This window comes from Vipera ursinii, assembly GCF_947247035.1.
Source record: "Vipera ursinii genome assembly, chromosome: 4".
Lineage (NCBI taxonomy): Eukaryota > Metazoa > Chordata > Lepidosauria > Squamata > Viperidae > Vipera > Vipera ursinii.
The window spans coordinates 17,971,558-17,999,144 of NC_139514.1; the positions used below are offsets into that span (position 1 = coordinate 17,971,558).

At 43.0% G+C, this 27,587-nt stretch overlaps 1 protein-coding gene across 1 annotated transcript; it reads right to left on the reverse strand.

Annotated features, from left to right (window-relative positions):
• On the reverse strand, window positions 1-25,023 carry LOC310639712 (vitelline membrane outer layer protein 1-like; the record flags this gene model as incomplete). The annotated part of the gene is made up of 3 exons (XM_083361575.1): window positions 1-295; window positions 1,952-2,046; window positions 24,853-25,023. The coding sequence occupies 3 exons, from the start codon at window positions 25,021-25,023 to the stop codon at window positions 1-3; spliced, it is 561 nt and encodes a 186-aa protein (XP_083217701.1).
• Window positions 25,024-27,587: the final 2,564 nt, after the last annotated feature.

The window sequence follows — 27,587 nt, forward strand, 5'->3', positions numbered from 1 at the left end:
TTAACAGCAGTAAAAATTCACATCATTTAGTGCTGTGTCATCACCAATGCCCTGTGCATCCTCCACCCTTGTTCTCATCCCACATATGCCACATGAGACGCAGCGATGGCTCCATGGGCCAAATTCACCCCATGTTGTGGGGCTTTGACCAATCAGGCCATTACCATCAGTGCAGGTGAACTGGATGTTGTTAGCTGCTGTATCATCACCCTCTGCTTGTGGCGCTTCCACTCTCAGAGAAAAAGAAACCAGGTTGCCTTGGGGGCACACCTGGCGTTTTGTCCAGGTTCCCCACCTGCCGGAAAAAACAAAGATGGATAAGCATCTCTTTACTGTCTAAATTAAATACCTGTAATCAGTCCAGGAGTTCAGACATAATGGCTAAAATCTGGGGCTAGGAATCAACTTAAAGTCTATTTTTGCCTATCAACATTAATTAAATAATTCTGTCAATAATAGTTGACATTCAACCTAACTCTTTAGTCTATTGTAGGGGGGGAAAATTGGAATCAAGGGGTCTTGTGGCTGCTGGCTTAAACCCCTAGGAAAAATGGGATAAAGAATACTATATCTCTTTCCCAAGACTTCTCCTAATCCATGTCATGTTCAGAATCCATTATATCAGGAGCTTCTTATTCTACAAATTGTCTTGCAATATTGAGGCACCCTTTACCCTGAAAAGAAGACTCTTGCCTTCTATTACCCTTGAATGAATTTATTCCCCCACTAGTGAAGAGGTGAGTCATTATTCAGATAGCAAGTCCTCTATGGAAATTCAGTGCCTTGTTTTCTTACTGGAAGTCTGAAGTTCTATCTCAGTTTCCCTGTTTACATTAAACCTAGACTTCCACAGGAAGATTGAGTGCCCCCTCTAACTGCCATATGGCCCATCCCCATGGTTTATTTGGGGAAAGAGGATTTTGCAGTAAACAAAATTGGAGCAACATTCCACAGGCCCAATGATACCCTAATCCTGATTTGAGGCATTTTGATTGCTAAGACTCTCATTCACAACGTACCTAATTAAACACCCTGATAAATAGGTAAAAGGTATTGCGAATAATACATGGTTACCATCATTCTTTAACACAGTAACTAAAATATTCTCTAGCACAGTGACTGAATTGCCTGGGATTTGATTTTGAAGATTCCATTGTATGACATTAATAGCAGCCACATTTCTGTCTTTGTAGATGTAACTCAGCACTGCAATCCATATCGCCTCACAAGGAGAGTTATAAGAACAGCAGACAGATTCATAAACTGCACAATTGGAGAATTGTGTGGAAGACTGAAGTCCAGAAGGGCTCTTGATGGAGTGAATGTCAGGAAGAACAAGTGAAGGGGGCAAAAGAGATACACTTACTATGGCCCACAAACTATTAGCTGACACCACTGGATGATATCGCCAGGGCTCGCTGCCTTGGAAGAGTGAGAAAAATTCTCAGGGATGACTCACACCCTGGTCAGTACCTCTTTACTCTCCTACCATCGGGTAGGAGATACAGGAGTATAGCCAGCCATATCAACAGGCTGAAGAACAGCTTTTATCCATGGGCTGTCAGACTCTTGAACGGGAAATAATTTTATAATTTTATGTAGGATTGACCTGCAAGGCCGGTGTGTCACATGGTGTAACAAGACGGTGGGTTTGTTGTCACTGCGAGTTGTGGGGGGGGGCACGAAAGGAGGCTCAGCTAATCTCAATGTATACATGGTTGTACTTTGACAATAAAAGGTTCATTCATTCATAGCTACTACACCACTCAGGAACACAAACTGCACCACTCAGGAACACAAAAATCTTAAGCAACACTTTCAGTGCCTTCCCCTTCTGAAATCAGCAAAGGTGACATTCAGGGCTGGGTAGCAGTGAACTAAGCACCAGTCATCTCCTCTCCCATTCTTCATGACAAGAAAATGAAATATGATCAGAAAGTCAGTTACTCACGGTCCAACTTTAGACTCAATTATTGTGCCATCGGTACAGTACAAGCGAATTCCATTCAGAGCTGTATCATCACCTGCCCCTTGCTTTTCTTCCACCTAAGAAAATATGACCCTGATAAAGTTCTAGATCAGCCGTTCTCCCCTTGCTGTCTTTCAGACTTGAATTTTCAGAAATATCAACATTTGTCCATAAATATTGGACGATGGATCAATCTTGGATCAAGATTAGGTCTGCCACACAATATTCCAGACCAAACTCAATGCCTTACTTTAATTATAGAATCAAAAAGGGTTAAGCATCCACACAATTACTTCTTGATTGCCGTTCTTGAAAGACAATGGAAAACTGAAGAATATTCAGAAGCAAGGGAGCATCTGAAAAGTAAACTTTTACCTTCAGGGAGAAGCCATGAGCATAGCCTTTATCGCAAAATGCATTTGGGCCCCAGTCACCCCAAGTACCCCCATTTGTCACACGGAGCACATCTGCAATCTTTCGGGCTTCGGCATTCCACAGGCAGCACAAGATGGTCAAGAAAAGAGCGGTCCTGGCAGAGAGATCCATGGAAGCCAGTCTGCTTCTTGAAAGAGAAATTTCTTCAGAAATTGCAGCATCCTAGAAACCAGGAATTATTTACAAAGCATCCCCATGAAATCTCCTTGTAGTTTTCCTGGTAAAATTTCAGAACTGGCTTGTCACTGCCTCCTTCTGCATAGAGCTGAGACAGAGGGACTGCCCCATCTGACACATGGGTTGTATTGGGATTAGTCTTGCCCACAAGGCCATCACTTTGCACATAGGGGAGATTGCCAAGCCGGCCATTTTGCAAGTGTGTCCATCACATGTTTTCAGCATTCCAAATTGGCCTATGTGACAAAAGATTATCTGTTGCTCCCTTAATGTGTGTTTATTTTCTCCTTTCTTACTCTCTAGCTTTTCTATTTAACCTTCCACAGACTCTTTAGCTTTTTCTTTTTGTTTGCCTTAATTGCTCAGTCTCTCCCTCCTTCTGAAACAAGAAAGGCATCTCTCACTTTTATGCTCTAATACTTAGAGCAAAGAACAGTTATCCACATTCCACAAGAGCCACTCATACTTTCCCAAACAACTAGATATGGGTAATTCTGACTCAATCACAACCCCTGGTCTCCCTTCCCTGTCCTCTGCAGCCCTCTGCATCTCCACTTACCGTCTTCCTGCAGTTAATTTTCCTACAGCCAGAATGGGAAAGACTTTAACTGGAGACCTTTGTGTAGGCAGGACAGAAGTAAGGTCATGAAACCTGAGCACGTTCTGCTGCCTTCACTGGATGGAGCCAGAAAATAAAAACTAATTGTGCTTGCTATCTGAAAATAAAGTCTAGTTTATTTGCATTTTCCTTTAGTCCACTGAATGCTGAGCTGATGGGGGGAAGACGAGCCCCATATTAAGTAGTGTTGGTGATGATGATGGTGATGATGAGGATGATGAAGCAAAGTGAGTAGGATTGAGGCCATTATTTGTGAAAGGGGACCTTGGGGTATTTTTTTTAAAGTTGTCTATTCTAGATGTTTGTAGATTGGTATATTGTGAGAACTCAGACTATTAATTTCACTGACTAAATGGTACATAAGATAATCGCACAGAGAGATTTTACATATTCCCATCCTTGAAGTAACAAGCAGTTAAGATACTAATTTGTGTAAGTGGCCTACTTCCCCAATAAACCATAGTTTGTGCAGCAAAACAGAGGTTCACATAGCACTAACTCAAACAGACCATATTATGGATTACAACATGTATGAATGCAGCCACTAGAAAGAATAAATTTCCTTCTTTTTACTAAACCCAGTAAAAACACACAGTTTTGCGTGTGTTGTAGAGAAGACAAAATTATTAATCATGTGTCCATGCTAATCACACTATTGCATGGTCATTCCAAGGACTGCTGCAGAGATACAGATACAGACTCAAAAGCTGTGACTGTGGGGAATTTTTTGCCAGAAAGGTTTTTTTAAACAAAAAAAGTGTGCAAAATGCTCTGGAAAACTTGCATACTTTCAAAAATACAAATTCCCTTAGCCCGTTAATTTTTGCCTATACATCTTTGCATAACAATATAACAATATATTACAATATATTACAATATATTACAAGCTTTGCATAACTGCTAAGCTTGTAAGCCGCCCTGAGTCTTCGGAGAAGGGCGGGATATAAATGGGATTAAAATAAAAAATAAAAAAATAAAACAATATGTCTATACAGGTCTTTTTGTCCAGAGGAATTAACCAAGAAATTCTACTGACTCTACATTTACTGTCTTTAAGGTTTGAAATTATTTAGGTTGATCTAAAACAAATGCTGAAGCTAAATGCTCAAAGTATGTTTTTCAAACTAATTGCTGAAACTAATTGCTGACATGATGTCTGAAAATTAACAGTCAGAACGAATTGCTGTACTATCACATGGTGAAATAATAAACTCATGGAATATTTTTTTTAATCAGTTTTAGTCAATGTGCCGTGCTTAGTGTAACTTATGGCCTGAAAGAGAACATACCCTAATGTCTTGTTCCAAATTTGGATTGCATCAATTTCTGCAGAGAACAGCCCAACAATGGTATTAACCAAGAAGAGTAGCAAAATTGGTTATGATTCACTTAGCAACCCGATTGCTTAGTGACAGATGTTCTCCCATTTGTGGTCATAGGTTGAGGACTACCTGTATAGTAACCACAGGGTTCCAATCTATTCTACATGCTATTTTACATCTTCATGAGATCATTTATGGAGGTTATTGTAGTGTGGTGTGTAACTATTGTTTGCGCGTCAGCCGTCTCCCTGGTAACAGGGAGCTGCAAGTAAGCATGCGTGAGATCTAGCTTGGAGAAGATGGCACCGGACTGAATGGCCGAGAGGACGTGCTTCACCAAAGGAACAGGGTAAGCGTGGGGGTTCAGGGTGCAGTTAAGGGTGGCCTTATAGTCAGTGCAAATGCGCACCTCACCGTTAGGTTTCACGGGGGTGACAATAGGGGTCTCCCAGGTTCCTCCCTCCACAGGTTCTAGCACCCCTAGTTTTACTAAGCATTCCAGTTTGTCCTCAATTTTTTGTTTGAGGGCAAACGGAACTCTTCTGGCCTTAATTCTTACCGGGAGGACATCAGGTTTTAATTTTAGGGAGATTGGGGGCCCTGTGAACCTTCCCAGGGAGCCATCGAATACGTCTGCAAATTGCAGACGGATTCAAGGCTTTTGGCCTGGGTAAGATGGACTCCCCCTAACCAAATACCCAAGGCCTTGAACCAGTTAAGTCCCACTAAGCTGGTCCCCGTCCCCTGGGTGACTAAAACTTCCAGTGGGCCCTGGAATCCCTGAAACAAACGTTTAAGGTAGCTATTCCTTTAAGCTTAATTGGGGCCTGTTGGAAGTCAGCTAATCTCATTTGAGAGGGTTTAAGGGGAATTCTCTGTTTGCTGAGGCCGCAGATTGTATTGTAGGTCTCCATAGAAATTATGGAGACCGAGGAGCCTGAATCCACCTCCATTTCGCAGGGGATTCCCTGCAAATGGACTTTGATTCTTATTTTGGGCCTCAGCAGCTGGTGAACATTTAAATGGCTATCTGGTTTTCCCCGCCAGTTCGTAGTCTGTACTAAGGGCCAGGGGGGCTATGTGCATGGGTTATAGGGGTTCATCGTACCTGGTAGGGCTGAATCCAGGTCATTGATGTTCCCTCGGTTCCGGCTGCGACAGACGGTGCGGATTTGCCCGGTCTTGCCGCATTCGTGGCATTTGGCTTTCCTGAACTTGCAGGATGCCCGTGGGTAGGCTGCTCTGCAGCTGGCACATCTCAGACTGGTGTTTGCCATGCGGGGTTTTTGATAGGAAGACGTCTGAGGTTTGTTTGCTCCCTTTGCGGCAACGCGCTGTGCCAAGGATTTCCTGTAGTTTGATTGGATCACGTCAATTCCGATGTCGGGGTCTGCAATTTCTTCTTTGTTGTCCGCTGAAGTATTATGGTGGATTGACCTGTTGGGTCCATTGGTAGGTTGGTCTTAGGTTTCCTCGTGAGTCATTCCATACGACTGGATCTCACTGACGACCTTGGTGAGGCTCATGGTCGGTTTGGCGACTATTTTTCTTTGAAGCCACTTGTCGAGAAGTCCCAAGACGATCTGGTCCTGTATCCTGTCTTCCAGGTTCAGGAAGTGGCACCAGTGAGCGGTGTGTCTTACAGCCGCAATGAAGTCTGTTGCAGCTTCTCCTGGCCATTGAGTCCGCTGGGCGAACTGCAGTCGCCAATATAGCTCTGAGCGAGCAGGTATGAAATGCGTGTTTAGCATGTCAGTCAGGACCGCATAAGGGACGGTGTTGACTAGGTCTGGATTACAAAGGCCGGTGGCGATGTCGTAGACAGCAGGTCCGCTGAGGCATAGTAACGCTGCGACCTTTAGACGGTCTTCAGTTATTTTGTTGAATAGAAGGTACCCTTCTATCTGCCCCGAGAGCGATTCCTATCGCTCGGGGTATTTGATGTCAAATTCTCTTATCTGTCCCAACGATGTCATGCTGTCCTGGTGACTACTGCTTCATGGGTCCTGTGGGGTTATTTTCCCCAGTAACTCCAGCTCAGTGACGGTCAGCTCATGACTTCACTCCGTATCTTGGCTCCGTGAAGCAGTACCACCTTCGTCGCCAGATGTAGTGTCTTACGGTGGGTTCCCATCAAAAGAGGACAGCAGACTTGGGTACTAACAGCTGTTTATTCATCTCAGCAGGAACGGCAAAACACATTTTAAAACCCCCTTATATAGTCCCGCTGGCGAGCTCCTGACCAATCCCAGTCCGCAGATTTTCCTGCCGCTTTCGTTCTTGGCCAATCCCAGGCGACCGCGTGTGTAGCTGTCAGCTCACAGCTGTTATCGGTAGCTGTCAGCGGTAGCCGTGTGTGGAGCTGTCAGCTGTCAAAGAACTGTCAAACATACGATCTTCTATTGTAACCATTAAAATGACTTTTAAACGAATATATATTACAGTTATCTGGAGCTGTAGGATGTAGCGTTAACAGTTGACTAGCTACTGGTGAATATTTTTTAAACCTGATAATGAATTGGATGAGAGAAAGCAAGCTGTAATTAAATCTAGAAAGGCAAAGGTATATAGGGAAATACATTTGGTACTAAAGTCCAGCCTGTTAAACTGGTTTTGGACTCCCTCTGAAAGAATAGGCGTAGGGTCTGAGACTGTAACCTTCATTGATTCATTCACTGATCTTTATTGTCACCAAATCCCCAAGAGACAGTTGGTACAAAGTGGCAGTTTTATGCAGTTTTGCCTAGTACACCAAATGATTTCTTCCAGTCTTTCTGATGAGAATTCCATATTTAGATAATATCACACTGACTTTTACAAAATGCTGTATGTGTGACTACCATTGAAATGTATCTGGAAATTGTATTCGTTGCTAAATGCAGCAGATAGCCTATATAGTCACGTGGTTCAAAGAGATAGACATTAGTGCAAGAAAATATGCACCGATTGGCCACTGCATGATTCCAGGCATAATACAGAGTTCATTGTTAACCTAAAGAGTTTTGGCTATCGAAGGGACATGACTTGCAATTTGTCCAGCTAATCAGGTCTGTAGGAGCTCTGTTTTTGGCAATAAAGGGGAGATAATCTCCTGCATTGGTGACACATTTATGGAATGCAGGCATCTCACTGTAAAGCTTCTTAGGCTTTTAATAGTTGATTGATTTTACTACTACATTTACAAATTAATGCATACTCTAATGCACTCTTCAAATTTTATTACTACTTGGAGTACTCACCAACATAATAAAATAAAACAGAAAGTAAATAAAGGAATATGCCAAGCAATAAATAAGCACCTTTTGATCTTTCTGAACTTTGGCTGGGTCTCTTAGTGTTCTTCAGATATCTGCAAAAACAAAAAAAGAAAAGAAAAAAATTTAAAAAAATTATGAAGACAGCAAGAGGCATGTTGAGTCTTGCCTCCATATATCCTAACCTTAAATTGATAGGAAAGATTTGCGACAATCTAGATTGCACAAAACACTTGACTAGGGGGGATTGCAGTCATATTCAGCCAGAGAAATTTATACAGGGATGATTGGTTTTAAGGAAACTATTGTGGTGTCATTTGCAAATAAGTGGTAAGAGAAGAAAAGTAGCTGGAAACCATTATTGGAATCAGGAGTGGTCAAATACCGATGACAGGAACAGAAAATACTGTATGCTTACCTTGCAGAAAAGAAGAGTGAGAGGAGATACAATAACAAAATTCAAAAAGAATAGAATAGAATAGAATAGAATAGAATAGAATAGAATAGAATAGAATAGAATAGAATAGAATAGAATAGAATAGAATAGAATAGAATACAGTACAGTACAATACAGTACAGTACAGTACAATACAATACAATACAATACAATACAATACAATACAATACAATACAATACAATACAATACAATACAGTACAATACAATACAATACAATACAATGGAGGTTAATCCCAAGCATATGTAAGACGTGTTTCCACCTTAATAATAAACTGGCAAAAAGAGAACTCAATGTATACCTAAATAACAAATTGCTCCCATATGAGGCAACTCCAAAATATCTGGGGGTCACCTTACACAGGGCCCTGTCTTTTAAAAAAACATGTTCAGAATATGGCTGCCAAGGTTAACAGCAGAAACAACATTCTGCAAAAACTATGTGGAACAACTTGGGGAGCTTCAGCTCCAACTCTTCGATGCGCAGCCCTTGGGCTTTGCTACTCTGTAGCGGAATACTGCGCACTTGTATGGATAAACAGCTCACATACAAGACTTGTTGATGTTCAACTCAACCATACGATGAGATTAATTACTGGGTGCATAAAATCTACACCTATTCACTGGCTACCAGTTCTTAGCCACATACCTCCCCCGCACTTACAACGACAAGAAGCTCTCATTCAGGAGTATAGTAAGATCCTGCTAAACTCCTCTCTACCCATTCATGCCTATACCTCTGATCTCTTAAGATGTCGATTAAAGTCAAGAAATCCACCACTCCTCACAGCGCTTAAGCTGCTGGCCGAACATCAGAGCACTATACAAAAGTGGATGGAAGCATGGAATAGCTATACCTCCCAAGATATTTCTGAGCATATTAATCCTAATAGTATGCCTCCAGGATTTAATCTACCCTGACACATATGGGTGACATACAATAGAATTAGAACGACTCAAGGGGTGTGTGCCAATTCTTTGTATAAATGGGGAAGACACCTTCAGCACAATGTGATTGCAGGGCTCCCCGACAGACTATCCAACATATAGGGAGGGAATGCACTAATAGAAGATACCCAGGAGATTTTAAGGACTTCCTCTGTGTAACAACGGCAGCTACTGACTGCATCTCCAAATTTGACATTAAACTCTGAAATGTTATTTCTGTTTTCCTCTTAGGTTTTATAATTGCTTCTTTTTAAATACAATACAATACAATACAATACAATACAATACAATAGAGCTGGAAGGGACCTTGGAGGTCTCCTAGTCCAGCCCCCTGCTCAAGCAGGAGAACTTAAACCATTTCAGATAAGTGACTGTCTAGTCTCTTCTTAAAAACTTAAGATCACCCACAACTTCCGAAGGCAAGTGAAAACCTAAACTCTATAAAATAACCATAGGTCAACTCCAGTCTTTCAAAAGCAATCAGAAAGATTTGGAACTAGCATTATTTGCTTTTCAATCAGCGAAGCTGATTTCCTTCTCTTCTCTTCCTATCAATTTTCAGGAAAACAAAATCAACAAAAGAAATGAAGCAAATCCAATCTGCCATCCACTCTTAGTTTCAACGATTGTCCCATCAATACAGTCAGGACGAATGCTGCTGCTGAGACCTACTGTATCATTACCTCTTATTCTTTGGAGTGGTTGCATCTGTTGGAAAAAGGGAAATGTCAATGGAAATTTCTGACACGTCTGATACTAATGGTAGTCCTACAACCAGGCTATATCAAGAATGAATCTTTTTTTTGTGTGGAATCATATATACATTATTGTGACACAAATGTGAATTTGTATCTACATCAAAAAAGCACAGCTATTTTGCAACAATATATTCTGTGCTCCAAAAAAATCAGGACAATGCATCCATTCTTTTTCCTAACCTAGACATTCCACAATTTCATATACCTCTGTGCAAGAACTTTCTGAAACTTTAAGAGGTTGCAGTCAGAAAGGAAATAATTCCAACTTAATTCAATAAAGAGAATGGCTTCCGCCACTCTAATTTCAGATTGTAAGGATATTTCCGTTATTCTTTGGAGGAATAAGAACTGTCATTTCTTATTCCTGATATACCAGCATGCTTACAGAACACACTATATTGAAAGAGGAAAAATTATATTGGCCATTTAGAAACTATTTACAAATGCTATAAGTAGTTGAGTAGTCAGGACCCTTCAAAAATAAAAATGTAAGAGAAAGAAGAAGAAGAAGAAAACCCAAATATTCATTGATGGAAACATCTCCCTGAACTTAGCTGAAATTAGCTGTGGTTTGATCCAAAAAACCATCACCAGCCCATTTCAATTTCATTTCAATTTCCATTTCTAGTAAAATGTTCCTGAGCTGAACAATAAATGAAACTTAATTTGAGATGCTTTCACCCAAATTGCTATTTTTTTAAGTTTCTTTGTGTGTGTCTTTAAATCAGTTTTTGACTCCTGCCAACTGCCTTGCAGTATTCCTGGCAAGGTTTTGGAGGTGGTTTGCCATTGCCTCCTTCCTAGGGCTGAAAGAGAAGAACTGGCTCAAGATCACCTACTAGCTTCCTAACTAGGAGAGAACTCACAAAATCCTGGTTTCTAGCCTGATGCGTTAATCACTACAACAAACTGCCTCTCTCTTGACTCTTTTATATTGTTTTCCAGATCTGATTTATAATGAAGAATAATTACAACTGCAAAGTCTGTGCTTTTAATCAGAAGACTCCTACACTATAAACTGTTTCCCCTCTTTGGCACTGTGTTGCAAGTAGTGTTAAGGTAGGATTTGTTTGTTTGTCTATCTTTAATACATTTATTTTATATCCATACCTTGATATAAGACACCTCCAATTCTGATGACTTTCTGTGGAGAATGAGAGGATTAGATAGAAAAAAACCAATGAAAAAGGAAAGTCATTAAATTTTAAATGGTACAATTAATATATTTTACAATGATAACCTAGAATAATCCGTACATCTTACACTGTTTAATAAATACTAAAAACCTGACAATATGGGATACGTGCCTATTAGAACATTATTTACGTACCACATTTTCTTCTTCCTCCAATATTGATGGTCACATATCAGCTTGAGTTCAATGGATTTAATGGATCTGTTAAATCAGAATAAATATTTGGTAGTTTGGCTGGAATTTAGTGTTAATTTTAATCTTTTTTATGATTTACATAGCATAGTCCTATTGACATTTATAAATTGTCTGAACTTTAACAACAATGACCTGTAGTTTGAAAAATTGTAATACATTAAATTATGTAAAAAATAATTAGTGAAACCTTTAACTTAATCTTTTACCTGATACTTGCAAATTGTTTCTTTTATGTTTTAATTTTCTTTCTCTTTTTTTGTTTGCTTACCTTTTTCTTCTCTTTTTCAAAAATGCTTAATAAAATCATAATTTGAAAAAACAAATCTTGAATTCAACTAGCCAGACCCAGTCTATGGGCCACTATGAGCCTCCTAAAGCTATTTCTTCCAACATTATGTTAAATATGCTAAGCTTTCCTTTCAGTTTTTCATTCAAGTCATTGTTAAAATAATAAACAGCCCAGGGCTCATCATTGTGGTGTCCCAGTCAGGATGTACAGCCTATGAGGGGATTCATACTCTTGTTATATTTTTTGTTTTTTTGCTTAGGGCTGCACAGCACTGTGAAGCATTATATAAGTCTATTGCTATTGCTAATGGTAATCAAAGCATGGGTGGCTATCCCCAAGAAAGAATTTAAGGAGGGGTTCTTGTGCTTCAAGAGTTAGTATACAACAGTGGTAATCATCTAAATCAGACATGTCAAAACCGTGACATCACATGATGTTGCGCAGCGCATCAGGACTGTTTTGCCATTGCCGGCAATGGGGTGGCCGCGGCTTCTGCATGACGCGTCCAGCCCACGGGCTGACAGTTTGACACCTCTGATCTAAATTGTCATCCATAACCACATCTAATTGCATTGTATGCTATTTGTTTAAATGCATTGGTTTTTTTAAATAAAAAACTGCATTTAGATTCGATAAATTACTTGCTCATGGAAGTGGAAGAAAAGCTGATATCGTATACTTCTCTTTTATTCCCTTGCATCTCACTCCCTTTGCTTAAGATAAAAAGCACCAGATGTTTTAGACCTTCCTTGTAGTGGAGCTTCTCTAACTCCCCAGCCATTCTGGTTGCTTTTTTCTGCATAAAGTTAAAATGCAAGAGGATAAGGTGAAATGGAAATTGAAATGGAAAGAATAGATTATGACAATTCAATCAGAATCTTCAAGTACAAGTCAGACGATTGGAATCACCATTTGCAGCAGCAAGAATTGGTAGCATCTTACTACTTTTCTAACACCATTACTTTGAGGAGAAGAAAAATCCATTTTGACTGACTTTTAAAACTCGACAAAAATTTAAGGGCCACAATGTTCCGGCATTCAAGATAACCAGATCATGTGTGTTTCTGGACAGGTACCTGGTCAGTGAATAATGAGAATACCAGCTGGAATATTTCATTATTTCATGTTCATCCTATAGCCTATTTTTAGGACCATTGACTTCTGTGGCAAAAATCTGTTCTTATTGTCAAATCCTTTGTGCAGCAAATTCAATCAAGGTGTCATTATTCTCCCCACATTTCTCAGGAAGGCCAGTAACCTAACTGGTGGATAGACAATATAGTCACTACCCCAGACGTCAGTTTCCCATTGCTTCATGGCACCTGAGAAGAGTGTTTCCTATAATGAAATTTAAACATAATGCTTCTTATTCATTTATCATTATTTGATACAGAATATCTTACCCATGAGTACTTTAGATTAAAAAAAAGAAATGTTTTAGAAAAGGCTATAAACATACATAAGAGAAAGAGGAATCAAGTGGATGTTTCAATTAAGGAGGAAAATAACATTAATGAGGTAGAAGCGGTAGAACCAGACTGGATCTGTTTAAAACATTTAGGCATCAGGAAGCCCGTCAAAATGTTTTCTCCCTTGTATTTATCCATTGGAATCAATGGCCCAATTAGGTATATGTGGGGAAATCTTTGGGTTTATAGTTTAATCATTAGTTTTAATACCTTGAATGAAAATACCAATCCACCTGAACTTTACCCTATTTCCTTGGTGGCGAACCTATGGCACGGGTGCAACAGGTGGCACGCAGAGCCCTCTCTGTGGACACGCGTGCCGTCGCCCCAGTCCCAGGCCTTCAGCTGGGTTTTATAAAACCTTTTTGCTTTAGACCTCCGCCGCCATGTGCAAATAAAATAAAAAGTTCAATCAATCAATCAGTTTCAACTTCTCGTGGGGAAAAAAATCTTGCAAAGTTGGAATTGATTGATGGAACATTTTAGTCCCACCCAGTCTGCCATTACAACCACAGCCATGCCCACACAATGGGCCATGCCTATGCAATGGGCCACACCTACCCAATGGGCCACACCCACCCAGCCCCCAACAATACATAAGTGGGTTTTGGGTTGCAGTTTGGGCACTCGGTCTCTAAAAGGTTCACCATCACTGCCCTAGTTGTTCAGAAAAAAGCTATCAAAACAATCATTTTCCAGATTCAGGAAGCAGCTGTCTGGATACTTCCTGTCAAATTCTCCTTGCAAATTAGTTGGACAGGTGTCAGCCTTTAAAGGGAAACTAGATCAGGAAGCAGGCACCACCAGAATTCGATATAGTGGGTTAGGATGCTGAGCTTGTCAATCAGAAGGTCGGCAGTTTGGCGGGTCGAATCCCGAGTGCCGTGTAGCAGAGTGAGCGCCTGTTACTCATCCCAGCTTCTGCCAACCTAGCAGTTCGAAAGCACGTAAAAATGCAAGTAGAAAAAGAGGGACCACTACGGTGGGAAGGTAACAGCGTTCCGTGCGCCTTTGGCATCTAGTCATGCCGGCCATATGACCACGGAGACGTCCTCAGAGAAGCGCTGGCTCTTCGACTTTGAAACAGGATGAGCACCGGCCCCTAGAGTCGGAAACAACTAGCACGCATGTGCGGGGGAACCTTTACCTTTTTATAGTAACAGAATTTTGAGAGCTCAGCAACATTTTCCCTCTCCTTAAACCAAGAGAATTAAAGCTGGGCAGTTTTCAGCTTCTTTCTTATGCATTCTTGCTTTCCCAGAAAGCATGCTTTGTTATGCTTTCACGTTTACTATAGGTCATCTCAGTACAGATGAGTAGAAAATTTATATTTATTGCACATTAAAAGGCGTTTGGAGGTTTATGACTGCAAAGGATCCTTTTAAGTAGACAAGTGAAGTGGTCAGGATTAATATCTCCCCACTGGACAATTCCCATGGTGCTGTGGTCTCCCCCTGACATAACTTTATAGCCGTGGCAGGAGGATGATCTGAGAACACCTGTCAGAAGGGATTTAATCCTGCTTATATCAGAGAAGGTTAAAGTGAGGACAAGATCTACAGCCTTTTAGTCACAAAGCTCACTTTGGACCAGCACTGGGAGTATTCACAGATGGTATTTAGCCATGGCTTCATTTACCACAGTTAGTCAAATAAGTGGAATTATCTAGATTAATATTCATTAAGTTTTAAAATATAGTTTTTTAAACCACAGTGGTCCGCTTCACATATCGCTCTAGGGCAGGGGTCAGCAACCTGAAACAGTGAAATAGCCACTCAGAACTGGTTCCCTCACAAAAGGAAAAACTGGGAGCCGCAAAAAAATGTGTGCACATGCGCGTACATGCGCGCATGCACAGAACACGGTTTGACTGAAGAGTGGAGCCAAGGCAAGATATGCACCTACCCTGCATATTTGAATTGATTGGTTGAACTTTTTTAGTCCCAGTTTTTTTTTTTTTTGGGACTGCACATGGCAGAGGACTGGGAGCCACAGGAGATGGCTGAAAGAGCCCCATGCGGCTCCGGAGCTGCGAGTTGCAGACCTGTGCTCTAGGGCTTAAGACAGAATACAGAATGGGAGAAAAAAGGGGAACTGAAATAATGGGATAAATTAAATCTATGTAATGCACAAAAACAGACTTCACTTTCCCAGGTCTTCTCTTTGAAAGTTCAAAAATAATGGCTCTAATCAGCTTGTCAGATTATCAAATCCAATTACATCAATCTGAGAAGAAAAGGAGTGACAATTTGAATACCTTGATTTCCAATCTGATAAATTTAAAGAATAGAATAGAATAGAATAGAATAGAATAGAATAGAATAGAATAGAATAGAATAGAATAGAATAGAATAGAATAGAATAGAATAGAAGCTGGAAGGGACCTTGGAGGTCTTCTAGTCTAGCCCCCTACTCAAGCAGGAGAACCTATGCCATCTCAGACAGGTGATTGTCTAGTCTCTTCTTTAAAATCTCCAGTGATGGAGAACCCATGATTTCTGGGGGCAAGCTGTTCCACTGGTTGATTGCCCTCACTGTCAGGAGGTTTCTCCTTAATTCCAGATTGTTTCTCTCTTTGATCAGTTTCCAACCATTGTTTCTCATCCTTCCCTCTGGTGCTCTGGGGAACAAAGTGACCCCCTGTTCTTTGAGGCAGCCCCTCAGATACTGATAAATGACAGCATCTGAGCTATTGCTCTGTCTGTTCCCAGGTGTCTCCTTGTTTCTTTCAGTTTGGAATTGGAAATAGAAACAAGCTCCATAATTTGCCATGAACTAAGTTGCATATACATTTAGGGTTGCCCTGTTGAACGCTGACATTTGAGGGTACCAATTTAATCTCATCCTTTTATTTATTTATTTATTTCGATTTATATACCGCCCTTTTCCAGGGACTCAGGGTGGTTTACAGGGCAAATTAAAACAATACAATATATACAGGTTAAAATTAAATTAAATTAAATAGCCCCAAAATAATAATTAAAAATTAAAACCTTAACCCAAAAACCCTCAGTCCAGGCCGGCAAGCTTGAATAGCCAAGTTTTTAGGTCCCGGAGAAACGAGCGAAGGTCGGGGGCTATCCGGAGTTCCACAGGCAGCTGATTCCAAAGGGCAGGCGCGCCCACCGAGAACGCTCTCTCCTTGGGGGCCGCCAGCCGGCACTCCCTGACTGGCAGCACCCTGAGGAGGCCCCCCCTGTGGGAGCGCACAGGAAGATGGGAAGTTGATGCTGGCAGCAGGTGCTCCCAAAGATAGTCCGGACCCATGCCATTTAGGGCTCTATAGGTCATCACCAGCACCTTGAATCTCACCCGGAGGGCAACTGGAAACCAATGCAGCTCGCGGAGAAGAGGCGTTACATGGGAGTATTGGGAAACCCCCATCACAACTTGTGCAGCCACATTCTGCACCAGCTGAAACCTCCGAGTGGTCCTCAAGGGCAGCCCCATGTAGAGAGCATTGCAGTAGTCTATCCGGGAGGTCACAAGCGCATGAGTGACTGTACGTAGGGTGTCTCGGTCCAGATAGGGCCGCAACTGGAGCACCAGGCGAACCTGGGCAAAAGCCCCCCTGGCCACGGCTCCTATATGATCTTCCAAACTGAGCCGTGAGTCCAGGAGGATGCCCAAGTTGCGGGCCCTATCTACGGGGGATAACACCTCACCCTCCGTAGTTAACAATGGAATAGACTGGTTAATCTGAGATGCCGGTATGCACAGCCACTCAGTCTTGGCGGGATTAAGTCAAAGCCTGTTTCTCCCCATCCAGACCCGGACCACCTCCAGGCAACGGGACATTTTTTGTATTCAGAAGCCTTTGATGTCATAAGGGCAGGAGTTTTCAGAAATAATAAGTCTCCCTCTGTCCAAGAAAAGAGGTAAGCAGAAGTTATTCAGAAAAACTGCAGCAAAGACTGGCCTGAACACATAAAATTACAACATCTGGGTAATCAGACAATATCATCAGGGACCGTCAAACAGCTAGCTCTCAGATTGACAGAATAGATTCCTCTTCAACACACACAAACAATTTCACAATAAAGAACGTAATGAATTTGCAAGAGATAGCCCAATATTTTAAAGAAAACCAATTCCCAAAGATTAAACACTATAATGTAACAAAGGTAGTGTTATGTATTAGGCTTAAGTGTAACACCACGTGGTAGCTGGAGCTAGCTAACGGCTCCCAGCAACTCAGACACCCCATCTCCGGTGCTGCTATTGGCTGCCCCTAGGCGGCAATGGGTTGCTTTAAACCTATTGGCTGCCGCCTAGGGGCCAGGCTATAAGTTGCTGCAGGCTGCAGCTCAGTTCCTCAGTTCAGGTCCTGCAAGCAAATAAACATGACCCTTGCTGAACTCACTCGCCTTGTCTTCATTCCTGCGCAACGAACTCACTACACAACAGGTAGCCTGATGTTGGTCCACTGAACTGAAAGCACAACTGTTAACCTGATTGATATGCAGAATTTAACTGTTCAAAAGGTTGTGGCCATGGCATCATCTATATGGCCAATGTTCCCTGCCAGCTTCCCACAAGCAGAATCAATGGGGAAGCTTGCAGAAAATCGGAAGTTGCTCCAATTCCACCGCTTTTTTGCCCACCTATGTTTATTCTGTTTATTTGTTTCAGTAAGTAAATATTGACTTATGATTGAAGTTCATTGGTCACTAAAGTTATTTTTATATTTATCATGTGTGTTGTAATTCATCACAAACCTGTCCAGCATTTCAGTAAAAAATATGGTCAGTCTAAAATTAAATATTTATTCTGATCACGTCATGTGTGTAAAGTATAACCCAATAGGTCACATTACATTAAGCTGCACACACACAACCTACCATCACAATCGCCGCCAATCTTTGCATGTTGAAGTGCAGCCATCAAGTGCATGAACAACTTGGTTAAGCATAATGTATGATCATAGCCGTACATAAATGACCATCTCTCCTAATATTCCATATTATTATTATTATTATTATTATTATTATTATTATTATTATTATTATTATTATTATTATTATTATTATTATTATTATTAGATTTATATACCGCCCTTCTCCCAAAGGACTCAGGGCGGTGTACAGGGCAATTAAAATATAAAATACAAAAGTTAAAAATAAATAATTAGCCCTAACCAATAAATTAAGTTAAAAGTAAACCCCAACCCTTAGTCCAGGCCAGCCTGTTCAAATAGCCAGGTTTTCAGGTCACGGCGAAAAGAGCGAAGGTTGGGAGCCATCCGGAGCTGATTGAAGAGGACTAAATATTCCTATTAGTTCCTGCCAATGCTCAATAATTCTGAGTGACAATGTCAGTATGTCAATATCAATCTTAAATACACATTTCTCATTCTTGGGGAAAAAATAATTCTTCTAAAGTCACAGTGAGTTGCTGAATGCAACCAACCAGGCAGTGGTGGGATTCAAATATGTGAACAACTGGTTCTCTGTGTGGATGCCGCTTCCTGAAGTCCATTCTGGGCCTGAGCAACAAAAAGTTAGTACCGGTTCTGCTGAACTGGTGCAAACCGGCTGAATCCCACCACTGGACCAGGATATATATTATGTTAAAAACCATGTGTGTATTATTTCATTTTTATTGCATTGAACATAGATGCTTATATTTTTACATTATTGGACATTTCTGATTAGCTTCCTATCATTGTTTACAGTGCAAATTTTAAAAATTGAAAGAAAAGATAAACTCTCTTTTAACAAACAAATTGTCTTCTTATGGGGAAAGCCAATGATTGATATTATCCAAAGTAAACTGTTCTATTTATCCAGCCTATATTTAGGAAGAATCTTTATTTAAGATAAGGATTATTCATCTACTGTTTTTTTCTTTCCTAGCTGTTTACATTACTTAATTTTTGCCAGAATTTTTGTTTGCAGATAGGGAACAATAAAGAAAATTAAAATTAAAAACCCAGTGTTCTGACCTCCCATTCGGTAGAAGAATTTGCTTGTGGCGACTTGGTGTAAATCAGGGGTCGGCAACCTAAAAAAGAAAAAGAGCCACTGGGAACCGGTTCCATCACAAATTAAAAAAAGAGGGAGCCGCGTGCGTGTGTCCATGCACGCGCATGCGCAAAAAGGTTTTTTGCGCATGCGCGGACGCACGCGGCTGCCATTTTTAAAAAAATGAGATGGAACCGGTTCCCGGTTGCCCGATGGCGACGGCCCGTCTGCAAAGCTGCCGCTTTCGGCAGCTTTGCAGATGGGCCGTGGCAGCTTCCGCAAAGAGCGGCGCCCCTGCCCATTCCGAGAGGTGCGCGCGCACCTCTCCGAACGACCGGAGGTGCGCGCGTACCTCCGCGCGAATGGGCAGCGGTGCCGCTCTTTCAGGAAGCCCGCCGCGGCCCGTCTGTGAAGCTGCCGAAAGCGGCAGCTTAGGAAACGGGCTGCGGCAGCTTCCGCAAAGAGTGGCGCCCCTGCCCATTCCGAGAGGTGCGCGCGCACCTCTCCGAACGACCGGAGGTGCGCGCGTACCTCCGCGCGAATGGGCAGCGGTGCCGCTCTTTCAGGAAGCCCGCCGCGGCCCGTCTGTGAAGCTGCCGAAAGCGGCAGCTTAGCAAACGGGCTGCGGCAGCTTCCGCAAAGAGCGGCGCCCCTGCCCATTCCGAGAGGTGCGCGCGCACCTCTCCGAACGACCGGAGTTGCGCGCGCACCTCCCCAAACCTTTGGGGAGGTGCGCGCGTACCTCCGTGCGAAGGGGCAGCAGCGCCGCTCTTTCAGGAAGCTGCCGAAAGCGAAGGGGCAGCGGCGCCGCTCTTTCAGGAAGCTGCCGAAAGCGGCAGCTTCCTGAAAGAGCGGCACCGCTGCCCGTTCTCCGAACGACCGGAGTTGCGCACGCACCTCCCCAAACCTTTGGGGAGGTGCGCGCGTACCTCCGTGCGAAGGGGCAGCGGCGCCGCTCTTTCAGGAAGCTGCCGAAAGCGAAGGGGCAGCGGCGCCGCTCTTTCAGGAAGCTGCCGAAAGCGGCAGCTTCCTGAAAGAGCGGCACCGCTGCCCGTTCGCGTGGAGGTACGCGCGCACCTCCCCAAAGGTTTGGGGAGGTGCGCGCGCACCTCCGGTCGTTCGGAGAGGTGCGCGCGCACCTCTCGGAATGGGCAGGGGCGCCGCTCTTTGCGGAAGCTGCCGCGGCCCGTCTGCTAAGCTGCCGCTTTCGGCAGCTTCACAGACGGGCCGAGGCGGGCTTCCTGAAAGAGCGGCACCGCTGCCCATTCGCGCGGAGGTACGCGCGCACCTCTCCAAAGGTTTGGGGAGGTGCGCGCGCACCTCCGCCCATTCGGGGAGGTGCGCGTGCACCTCTCCAAACGGGCGGTGCCACTCTCCATTTGGAGAGGTGCGCGCGCACCACTGCCCGTTGGAAGAGGTGCGCGCGCACCGGGCGGCTGGGAGCCGCAAGAGACGGCTCAAAGAGCCGCATGCGGCTCCGGAGCCGCAGGTTGCCGACCTGTGGTGTAAATGCTTGTGGTGTAAATGCTTTGTTTCATAGCGTAATCTCAGTGTGATGTGTTGATACTCCCTATGTAAACATTTAACAATATCATCTAACTTTGTTAAACATTTCAGAAATCATGGATTAGATTCAAAGTTCATCATGCTTTTAGAGGAATGGTTTTAAAAACCACTACTATAAAGAAGTTATTCTCTGGATCTAAAACAGATAGCTTGGGACGGCTAATGAAAAAGTCGATAATACTCAACCTCATAATAACCACGGCAATCCACTCTAGGTGGGGCTGCTTTTAAAAACCACACAGAAGCTTCATCTACTACAAAATGCCATGCTCAGATGATTGTGTGTTTGAAAAATCTCCTCCAGTTGAACCAGTGGAATGTCAGCCTTAGGAAACACCAAACAAGGAATACCGAAGCTGAACACAGACACCACACAGTAGTAGGAGAAAACAAGTAATGTCAATGTGGATCCTTCCCAAGCAAGAGCCCGCTTATCTTAACAAAAACAATGGGCTGGAGCCTTATTGACGACACAGCTCTGACCCATGTTTTCTTTTTGGAAACAATTATTTAATCTCTTGAGTTGGATGTAAGAAACTGCAATTCTTTTGCGGATGTTTCATTGCCAACTAAGAGGCAGTCCTTCAGTGCTAGAAGGGAATAGGGTTTGATTTCTGTTTATATACACTGGTTTGAAGGTGAGAGTGCAGTTTTCTTCTGGGTAGTTTATAGACCGGCCTTTTGCTTACTGGCTAGATTGTTTGTCTGAGTTGGTAGTTCCTTGTTTGGGATACTGTTTACCGCTTCTTAGTCGGTCTGGTATTACTATCAGTGAAGAAGAGGACACCTTTCCCTACAGCACAGGTCTGCAACCCGCGGCTCCGGAGCCACATGCGGCTCTTTCAGCTGTCTCCTGCGGCTCCCAGTCCTCTGCCATGTGTAGTCCAAAAAAAAAAGTGGGACTAAAAAAGTTCAACCAATCAATTCAAATATGCAGGGTAAGTGCATATCTCACCTTGGCTCCACCCTTCAGTCAAACTCTGTTCTGCGCATGTGCGCATGTACGCGCATGTGCACACATTTTTTTGTGGCTCCCAGTTTTTCCTTTTGTGAGGGAACCGGTTCCGAGTGGCTCTTTCACTGTTTCAGGTTGCTGACCCCTGCCCTACAGGAAGCAGGCTTGTGGTCATGTTGGGTTAAGAGCAGATATTTCCCCGTTTTGAAAAGGCCGAGGGAGCTGACACTCAGAGAGATTGCTTTTCAGTTCTAGACCTCAGGAAAAGGCCTGCTGCTTGACCTTATATTAACTTCCAGCTATCTCCAAGAAGAAGATAAGGACAGATCATTTCTGACTGATTTGTACGCACAAATCAAATCAATCAAATAAATTCAGAGCAAATGGAAGGCATGGGACTGGAAGAGAGATCTTTTTCTGTAAGTGTTTAAAGAACAGAAAAGTGATTAATTGGATAAGTGATTATTTGTAGACTTTGTCTTAGAAGAAAAGTTTCTTTTAGCTCATTATCTACATCTCATTTTTTAAAAAAAAAAAACCTCAAAACCTACATCATCAATTTTCTTTGTTTCTTAACTGGTGCTGCCCCACTTATCATTTATTTTCTTTAATGTCTATGTATTCTTTGAAGTGAAATACAGAGTGCAAAAATAAATAAACCCAAAGAAATACATATGTATTAGTGTAGCCCAAACCTCGTTCATTGAAAGAAACCAATGACTTTGAAGATGCAGCATAATTTTATTTCCACGCATGCAAGCAAGCAGTAATACAGTATTACAGTTTGGTGCTGTGACTTGAATCAAAATGACAGAGAAGAGACAGTCAATCATTTGCAACCCTTTTCCCTCTCCAATCTGAACCAATTTGAAGACACAGATGGGGGGTGGTTACCTTATACTGCCACATTATACACAGACATACCCTCTATTCTCAAGTTAATATTGAACTATAATTAACAGTCTTTGAAAATGCATTGCAAAAGTATATTGATAGATGAGGAAACATATATCAGCCATTAACAGCAGTACAAATGCACATTATTGAGTGTTGTGTCATCACCAGAGCCCTGTGAATCCTCCACCTTTGTTTGGATCCCACATACACCACCTGAGGAACAGCGATCGCTCCATGGGCCAAAATCACCCCAACTCCGGCCATTGCCCACCAGGACTTGACTTGAACTGCAAGTGAATTGGATGTTGTTAGCTGATGTATCATCACCAACTCCTTGAGGTCGTTCCACTCTCAGAGAAAAAGAAACCAGGTGGCCTGAGCGGCAGTACTGTGGTGCTGTCCAGGTTCCCCACCTGCCAAAAAAAATAAAAGGTAAAGATGGATAGGCAGCTCTTTGGTGTCTAGTTGAACCCCTTGTCATCAGGCCACTAGAATCAAGCATAATGGCTAAAACCTTGAACTAGGAACCGGTTGAACTCTATGTCTGACTATTAAAATTCACCAACTCTGGGCCAATAATTGACTTTCATTGGGCTGTTATAAGAAAAAAAAATCCAAGGAAAGAGGATCTGGTGGCTGCTGCCATAAGCTCCTAGAAAAAAATGGGATAAAGAATATTTTTTTTCTTTTTATCCCCAAACTTCCTTTGACGGCTTTCCCAAGACAACGCCCAATCCATGTCACATTCAGAAGCCATTAGAGCACAGACTCCTTATTCCAGAAATTGCATTATTATAAGCACCATTTCCCCTGAAAAGACCTCTTCCTTCTATAACAGTTGAATGAATGAATTCCCCACTAGTGAAGAAGTGACTTTTATTCAGCTAGGGAGTCCCTGGTGGAAATTCTGTCCCTCATTTTCTTACTGAAAATCTAAGGTTTTATCTCAGTTTACATTAAATATGGTGTTCCACAAGAAAATAGACTGCTCTCTCTTGCTGCCATGTGGCCCTTCCCGATGGTTTTATTTGGGGAAAGAGGATTTTGCAATAAATAAAATTGGAACAACATCTCATGGGCCCAATGCTGCCCTAATCCTGAATTGAGGCATTTTGATTGCTGAGACTTCATTTGCAATGAACCTGATTAAAATAATCTGCTAAATACATAAAAGGATAAACGATAGAGATTTACCCTCGGCCTTTAATACAATAGCAAAAATACTCCCTAGCATGTGACTGAATTGAGTGGGATTTGATTTTTAAAGACCTATCTCCAGAATTCAAGTATATGACATTAAAAGTAATCACACTTCTGACCTTCATAAACAGTAATTGCATACAGTATGTAGTTCAGGACTGTCTCCTCACAAAGAGAATTATAAGAATGGCACATGGATCCATGAATTGCATAATGAGAAAAGTTATCAGAAGGTCGGCAGTTTGGCGGGTCGAATCCTGAGTGCCGCGTAGCAGAGTGAGCGCCTGTTACTCGTCCCAGCTTCTGCTAACCTAGCAGTTCGAAAGCACGTAAAAATGCAAGTAGAAAAATAGGGACCACTACGGTGGAAGGTAACAGCGTTCCGTGTGCCTTTGGCATCTAGTCATGCCGGCCACATGACCATGGAGATGTCCTCGGAGAAGCGCTGGCTCTTCAGCTTTGAAACAGAGATGAGCACCGGCCCCTAGAGTCGGAAACGACTAGCACGCATGTGCGGGGGAACCTTTACCTTTACCTTTTTAAAGACAACAGAGGGGTGTTTGGGGCATAAATGAATGTCAGGAAAGAGCAAAGGTGGCCCACAAAATATTAGCAGCTATTTTTGGACCTCTCAGGAATAAACCTCCATCCACGTCTCAGCTGCTGATTCAGAGAGACCGTTGAACAACAAGTGCCTGAAAGTCAGCATTACTGTATCCCCTTCTACAGTAAACCAAGGATCAGCCCTCTCCTCTCCCATTCTTGATGACAAGAAAATAAAATATGACAAGAAAGACAGTTACTCACGGTCCAACTTTAGACTCAATGGTTCTGCCATTGGTACAGTACAAGCGGATTCCATTCAGAGCTGTATCGTCACCTTCCCTTTGAAATGATTCTACCTAAGAAAATAAGACTGATAAAGTTCAAGAACACCCCCTTCTCCCCTTGGGGTGCTTTAGTCTTCAATTTTGAGAATTTTCAACATTTACCCATCAATATGGGACAATGGATTGGATCAAAACTAGATCTGCCACTCAATGCCTTTCATTGATGATAGAATCAAGAAGTGTTAAGCATTAAGAGACATCTTGTTGCCTTTCTTAAAAGTCAAAGTGAAAAACTGAAGAACTATTTTCAAGGGAATAGTCAGAAGTAAAGGAGCATCTGAAAAGTAAGTTTTTACCTTTAGGGCAAAGCCATAAGCATAACCGTAAGGGCAAAACTGTCTTGAGCCCCAGGCACCCCAGGGACCCCCATTTGGTACAGTGAGCACATATCTGTAATTTCGGGCTTCTGTATTCCACAGGTAGCAGGAGATGGTCAGGAGAAGAGTGGTGCTGGCAGAAAGATCCATGGGAAAGGAAACCAGTCTGCCTCTTGAATCAGAAATGTCTTCAGAATTTGCAGCCTCCTAGAAACCAGGAATCATTTATAAAGTGTCTGCAGTACCACCCTCATGAAATCATGCTTTTCAATTCATTTGTTGTGTACTTTTGAATCAGCCTTAGTTTCTGGAAACTGCCTGGACTATATCCTGTAATTTTCTTGGCAAGATTTCAGAAGTGGTTTGGCACTGCTTCTGTTATGTATTGGGCTCAATAGTAATACCACGTGGGTTGCTGGAGCAGCAACGGCTCTCCAGCAACCCAGACTACAAGTCTCCAATGCTGCTATTGGCTGTCCCTAGGCGGCAATGGTTGCTTCAAACCTATTGGCTGCCGCCTAGGGGCTAGACTATATATTGTCGCTGGTTACAGCCCAATTCTCAGTTAAGATCTTGCAAGCAATAAACCATGAGTTTTCCTATACTCACTTGCCTCATGTTTATTCCTGCGCCAAAGAACCCACTACACAACAGCTTCCTTCTTCCTAGAGCTGAGAAAGAGGGACTGGCCCAAGGTCACCCATTTTGGCTTTGTACCTAAGAAATTAGTAGAGCACCAGCCAGTCTCCAGCCTGGTGTCTTAACCACTATCAAATGTGGGGCCAACAATGTGTGGCAGCAGCCACAGCCCACCAGACCCTTAGCCAGTACACTCCGGGGTTTTGCAACTCACATAGCACAAGTGGGTCCAAGCTCTGAGATTGCTGGCTGGCTCTCCAAGCAGGAGGCAGAGGCAGAGGCTCAGGGGGAGGCATGTGATCTGGCCTGCCAGATGTGCCAGGCAGCCACCCGCCCAAATGCTCCATCCCACCATCTGTCTTTGCTTGCCTGTGGCTGTGCAGCTAGGATAGGGCAGGCAGCCATGCAGCTGCCCAGCACATCCAGTGGACTGGATTGCATGCCTCCCACCCACACCTCTGCTTCTGCCTGCTTCCAGTGTCACCACCATGGGTTGAGGTGAGGTGAGGCAAGGCAGGTAGCAGGGCAGGGATGGTGCCAAGCCGTGGCCCCTGTGTGCTTGGCCCTCACCAGCCACCCACCCGCTGCTGCACCCACAACGTTCCCAGGGAATGGGAAGGGTGGGAAACCTCCATCATCAAGAGGCAACCAGGACTCCCCTCTCTGCTCTGCCCCACCCAAACCCAGTCCTGGAGCTGCTACACATACCCCGCACCCGCACACCTCAGGTCCCCAAAGACAGGTCACACTGCCCTGTCACCTGTCTTGCCTTGCCTTGCCTTGTCTTGCCTTGCCTTACAGCAGTGGCACCAGCAGCCACCCTGTCCACCAGGAGCCCTGCTGCCCCTCAGCACCCCTCCAGTCCAGGAAGCCAGACCAGGCAAGGAGAGCGAGCACACCAGCAGCAGCCTCGCGGAGGAGGAGGCAATCATGGCTGATCGTCCCCTCAGTCAAGCGGGGCCAAGCTGCAGAGTCCCAGCACCCCAGGATCTCAAGGGCCGGGCTGGGCTCCCATTGCCCAGAGCCCAGACAGCCCTTGCTACCATCCAGGGGCCCCCAGCAAGGCACAAGAGTGTTGGCAAGGCTCCTGCAGTGGTTCAAATTGAGTTGCTGAGCTAATACTGAGAAAGATACGCTGAAAAACAATTCGTAGAATTTGTTGCAAGCCAAAAATGGATTCCATTCTTGTCTTAATGAATACATTTTAGTTTATCTTTCTTACACTGCATATAGTGGCAATTTTAGACACGATGGGGAACAAAAATTGTGCGATTGAACAGCTCAGAATTTGATGTTGACTTTTAGATACCAGCAGAATCTAACATTAGAATAAGAGATAAAAGCAGGCAGACTTAAAGTGAATTTCATATAACATAAAATATAACATTAATGATATATACACCATAATAAGTAATACTAAAAACCTGTAATTATACAATCTCTGGGTAATTTTTGAGCCAGTTAGTCCTTCGCAGGCCCAAATCACACACACACATTGTTGCAAAAAACATGAGAAAGGGGGCATTAGGTGAGATTAGGAATTAACAGCTTCTGAATGGAAGGAGTAGAAATAAATAAGTGATTTGCCTGACACATTTAACTGGGTAATGCCCTTTGGCCTACTTAGCAATCCACTTCTAAGATCTGCCTTATAAGCCACACAAAAGAGAAGTGGAGTCTTTTCTGTTATATATTAAATATTTTTGATGTCCACTTAATGTGGCCGCATTATAACTGCTTGGATTTTCTTTAGGCATCTGGCATAGTTTTCCTTTCAATTAAATGTGCAGGCAGCAGAATTCATTCTTACTTGCAAGGAGACACCACACAGCCCATGACTGTCAGTAAAGGATGGATAGACCCTTATTATCAGAAAAAACAAAGTTTCCCAATTCTCAATGGTCATTGAGAAATGCTAGGGCTTTTTTTTGTCTCTAGTCTTTTTGAAACTAAGAAATCAGTCCAAAGTGGCTGTGCCTGTTCAGTTCTGCTCCTGCTTTTCAGAGCTGCCAGCCAATTAGTGAGTTTTCCTAGCAATAACCCATGAAAAAAAGGCCTTGCTTAATACGTTCAGC